General features: G+C 36.7%; 1 protein-coding gene and 1 non-coding gene across 2 annotated transcripts; both read right to left on the bottom strand.

The window, feature by feature from the left end:
- Positions 1-1,920: 1,920 nt before the first annotated feature.
- TEFS1 (Elongation factor 1-alpha) lies at positions 1,921-4,642 on the bottom strand. The gene is made up of 3 exons (NM_001250496.2): positions 4,576-4,642; positions 3,333-3,805; positions 1,921-3,246 (listed from the first exon to the last, which is right to left on the bottom strand). Exons 2-3 carry the CDS (start codon positions 3,792-3,794, stop codon positions 2,365-2,367), a joined length of 1,344 nt encoding a protein of 447 aa, NP_001237425.2. The 5' UTR covers positions 3,795-3,805; positions 4,576-4,642; the 3' UTR covers positions 1,921-2,364.
- Positions 2,120-2,177, bottom strand: MIR2108A (microRNA MIR2108a). Its single transcript, NR_048650.1, has one exon. It is a non-coding gene; the product is annotated as a microRNA MIR2108a (primary transcript).
- Positions 4,643-5,349: the final 707 nt, after the last annotated feature.

Here is a 5,349-nt window from a genome sequence, read left to right as displayed (position 1 = left end):
TCAGTTAATTTTGCACTCCACTGCATACTTGCTTGCTAGAAGCCATAAAAAGACTTGTCAAGCTTGCAAACTAGGTTGGAATCAGGTAGTACAAGACCAGGAGGTGGTGTCATCACTGTCATATATACTTTGTCAAGAAGATCCCCATGAAGGAATGATGTGTTCACAATGCCATTTCTTGGCTGCTCCACAGACAAAAGTGTTCTGACAGTAGTAATTTTCACCACTGGACTGAATGTCTCAGTGTAATCAATTCACTCGGTCTATGTATACCCCTTTGCCACTAATCTAGCTTTGTATCTTTCTATAGAGCCATCAGCTTTATGCTTGATCTTAAACACCCACTTGCATCCAGTAGGTGTTTTCTTATGAGGTAATTCTGCCAACTGCCACGTTTTGTTCTTCTAATTCAGCATCTATAACTTCCTGCCAAAGTCTCTTTTACTGTTTCATGATATGTGGTTGGTTTAGTAAGTGATGACAAGGCTAAAGAATAGTTTCTGTGAGAGGATCATAATTGGTTATATGAGTGTATTGGAGATGGGATATTTGGCTTTAGTTTGTGGAGCAAGGTTAGTAATAAACAATGGTAATCTTATAGGTAAGTAGGGGTCTTTTTGTTTCTAGTGAATCTTCTATTTTCTGGAATTATAGGTATGGAACTATTTGTGTGATCAACTTGGTGAGTGGGCTCAGGTTGTAATGGTGATGGAGGTTGGAAGAAATTAAAAGGGTCTGTAAAACATTCCTGGATATTAATGTTTCATTAGTTGCTATCATCTAAGATTAAGCCTTTGACTCAAGTTTTGTATCCACAGAAGATACACTTTCTGGCTCTAGCATCCAGCTTCTTTCTAAGTACATCTAGTGTCTTAGCAAAACATCAGCACCCAAAAAGTGATATCTGCAACTTCAACAAACAGCATCTGATACGGTGATTTATTGGCAAGAAACCTCATGGGTAATCTATTGATTAGACAGGAATATCAAGGTTCTAGCAGAGGCTAAAATGTGTTGGTGCTTACACTTTTCCATTTTGTTGTGGTATTTCTACACATGAGAGTTGATGAATGATGCCCTTGGCTATGTAAAAATCTTGTTGTCTGAATTCTGGCCCATTATCAGAGCTAATGCATTTCACTTTGGTGTTGAATTGATTCTCAACCATGCATATAAACTCCTTAATAAGAGCTTGGAGGACGACCCAGTGGTTATTATAATAACATGAAGGACATAGGTTTGAGACTTCTATGGACCATTATTTTAAAAAAAAAATTGAAAAGCATATTTTTTTACATAATATTCCCAATATGAATTAGCTAAAAGTATTTTCGGTCTTCCCATATGTATGGCAGATGCAGGAAAAAAATCTCTCCCATTGGTAGACATGAACAGATTCAAAACGGATAAATGCACTTGTAATTCATTCATTGCATAATCGGATTTGGCATTTGTAATTTATTCATTGCAATTTCCAATCAACATCTGCGAATCGTACAAGTATCGAAAATATATGGTCAGATCGAATAGATTTTTGGTGACCTTGATAACGGCCTTAGAAAAATTATTCTTAACCTGTTTTGGTTTTAAACTAAAAGATAAGTAGAATTTATTTCTCATGCTTACACAGAACAAATAATGATTAAATTAGTAGTTTTATTAAAGACAAAGTTCGAATTCGATTCTTTGGTATTTTATTTTAGGGGAAATAAATTATATCGATTCACTTAAAAAATTCTCGATAAATAAAAACCACAATTATACCTTATCGATTTACTTTTAAAATTTTAACTTTCATAAAACCAAAAATAAAAACAAACCACCGAATATTAAAGCACTCGGATTTGATTCTATGTTGTCAAAGCAAGTTTATTTTAGCAAAATTGAAGATTCTTGCATAGTCACGAACACATCAAAACAGAGGAAGAAGAGCAAACAGCCGATCGTTAAAAAATCCAACCCAAAATTTGAACACAAATTATAGTAAAAGCAAACCAAGCCAAAATTTGAACACAAATTATAAAGAAAAAGCAAACCAAGCCAAAAATTGAACACTACAAATAGAAAGTTGACATTTAATAAACCAAAGCAACACAACGCAGCAAAGTCCTGAAACTCGCTGCGCTTAACAAAAATGTAATCAGGGGTTCCGACAAACACAACACATTAAAACACAGATAAATAAAAGCAATTTTGCCACCGTCGATCAAGAACCCAGTTCTGGGAACAACAGTTGCGAGATGATGGTGGAGACTTCAAACTTTGTCCGAAAAACAAGCTACCTAGAAAAGAAGACACAAGAGTACAGAAAAGAAACCAACATTTATTGTAACCAACATCCCCTGATGAACCAGCCCGCACGATTCACTTCTTCTTCTGGGCAGCCTTGGTGACCTTGGCTCCGGTAGGATCCTTCTTCTCAACGTTCTTGATGACTCCCACAGCAACAGTTTGACGCATGTCCCTAACAGCAAACCTACCAAGTGGAGGATACTCGGAGAAAGTTTCAACAACCATGGGTTTGGTTGGAATCATCTTAACAAAACCAGCATCACCGTTCTTCAAAAACTTGGGCTCCTTCTCAAGCTCTTTGCCGGATCGCCTGTCAATCTTGGTCATGAGTTCAGCAAACTTGACAGCAATGTGAGAAGTGTGGCAGTCGAGGACAGGGGCATAGCCATTTCCAATCTGACCAGGGTGGTTCATGATGATGACTTGGGCTGTGAAGTTAGCAGCCTCCTTTGCAGGGTCATCCTTTGAGTTTGAGGCAACATAACCACGCTTCAAATCCTTAACAGCAACATTCTTAACATTGAATCCCACATTGTCACCAGGATGTGCCTCTGTAAGAGATTCATGGTGCATCTCCACAGACTTGACTTCAGTTGTCAGTCCAGTTGGTGCAAAAGTCACCACCATTCCAGGCTTCAAGACACCGGTCTCAACACGTCCCACTGGCACAGTTCCAATACCTCCAATCTTGTACACATCCTGAAGGGGAAGCCTGAGGGGCTTGTCAGAGGGCCTCTTGGGCTCACTAATCTGGTCAAGTGCATCAAGCAGAGTTGGACCCTTGTACCAGTCAAGGTTTGTGGACCTCTCAATCATGTTGTCTCCCTCAAAACCAGAGATAGGAACAAAAGGAATCTTGTCAGGGTTGTATCCTACTTTCTTCAAGTAGGAAGAGACTTCCTTCACAATTTCATCATACCTGGCCTTGGAATACTTGGGTGTAGTAGCATCCATCTGTTGCAAAATGGGACAAGAACATTAATTAAAATAAAATAATCTAATAAAATGAAAGGGGCCTTAAAAGTCGAGACATAATTTACTTTGTTACAGCAGCAAATCATCTGTTTCACACCAAGGGTGAATGAAAGCAGAGCATGTTCACGAGTCTGTCCATCCTTGGAAATACCAGCTTCAAAACCACCAGTGGTCGAATCAATGATAAGAACAGCACAGTCAGCTTGGGATGTCCCAGTAATCATATTCTTAATGAAATCCCTATGTCCAGGCGCATCAATAACTGTGCAATAATACTTTGTTGTTTCAAACTTCCACAAAGCAATATCAATGGTGATTCCTCTTTCACGCTCAGCCTTAAGTTTGTCCAGCACCCAGGCATACTTGAAAGACCTCTTGTTCATCTCAGCAGCTTCCTTCTCAAACCTCTCAATAACACGCTTGTCAATGCCTCCAAGCTTGTAAATCAGGTGACCAGTGGTAGTGGATTTCCCAGAGTCGACATGGCCAATGACCACAATACTGATGTGAACCTTTTCCTTACCCATCTTCCTTAAATCTGCAAAAATCCAGAAAAAAAAAAAGTTGTCAAAACCATAACACATCAACACACCATATAAAGTAAAAATAAAAGTTTAACAACATTAAGACCTTTGTCATTACAAAACCTTTCATAAGCATAAAAAGATTAAGATCTAAATACCCACCATACAACAAGCCCAAAAATAGGTATGCTCAATCGTAACGCATCAAACTCAGTATGATTCCAACAGATAAAAAAATAGACATAACAAAATTTATGGCACTCCCATACATAAGATCGAGATAAAACAAGGGCATGTTTAGCACACTGTGACGTATATAGATCTATTCATCAGTAACCAAAAAACTTGAGCTTGAACCGATTAAAAGTAACAGATAATAGATCTATTCATCAGTAACCAAAAAACTTTAGCTTGAATCGATTAAAGTAACAGTTAATAGATCTATTCATCAGTAACCAAAAACTTTCTTGAACCAAAAACTTATATAAGATCTGGATCCAAAGATTTGAATATAACAAGCAAATAAAAGCCTTACCAAAAAAACTTTAAATCAAAAGTAATAAAAAAAACACTTTTGAAAACACCATAGCACCGTTATTAACAACTCGAACGAAAAGAAGAAGAATAAGCACATACTACACAAACAAAATTGATCTCTGAAACATGGATAAAATTGAAGACAACGACGACAGATTCAGAAAAAACATATTGCAAGCAACATAAACCAATAGAATAAACACGAATAGAAGGAATAAAATCCATAGAACGGTGGTAGATAACGAACCTAGAAGAAGCTGCGCTAAAACCCTAGCCGCAAGAGAAGAAGAGTGAACAAAGGTGTGAAGAGAAGTAATGCGACGAGGGTTAGAGGGTTTATTTATAGCTACAACTCTTTTCTTCTGTTTACGAAATTACCCTTACTAATTTACCCTAGTTCCGTTTGTATCCTTCTCTGCTTTCGTAGCGACAATTGAAACGCTCGCTAAAGCGCGTGCTTCTCACGTCTCGTAGTTCGGATTAGAGTTTGTTTCACGCGCCTACTACCGCGTGGATATTTGTTTGGGTGACGGTGCTGGAGGGTCCGAGAATGTTGTGAGGAAGGGTTGGGGAACGCGGCTTCTATTATGCGGCTGTGAAAACGACGCCGTACAGTGCAGTTGAGTGCGTGGGAAGATTTTTTCTCAAAAACCCTAGCGCGGCCATTACTCGATAGTATTTATATTTATAATATTTATTTAATTTTTTTTAAGTATAATGGTAAATTATAAATATAAGTTTTTCTATTATTATGATTTTAAGGTATTTTTTATTATTTTTAATTTCACAAAGATAAAATTTAATCACATATATAAATATGGTTGGCTCTCACAAATAATAGACTTATTCAACTCGATAATAATTATCTCATGAAAAAATACTTCTAGTTTTTACAAATATATATATATATGCAAAAATATATTAAAACATATATATAATTTATATTTTAAATATATTATATCACTCAATCTATATATTTATATATCTATATCTATATATCATATACAACACAATTGATGAT

Source organism: Glycine max, chromosome 17 (assembly GCF_000004515.6).
Source record: "Glycine max cultivar Williams 82 chromosome 17, Glycine_max_v4.0, whole genome shotgun sequence".
Lineage (NCBI taxonomy): Eukaryota > Viridiplantae > Streptophyta > Magnoliopsida > Fabales > Fabaceae > Glycine > Glycine max.
This window is presented reverse-complemented; position numbering and strand designations above follow the sequence as displayed.

What these genes read in the sequence shown, in the direction of transcription:
- TEFS1 (NM_001250496.2), bottom strand. Translation starts at nt 3,794, where the DNA reads ATGGGTAAGGAAAAGGTTCACATCAGTATTGTGGTCATTGGCCATGTC. An exon ending in TGATTTGCTGCTGTAACAAA is followed by an intron (nt 3,247 to 3,332) that starts GTAAATTATGTC and finishes ATTTTGCAACAG; the next exon opens with ATGGATGCTACTACACCCAA.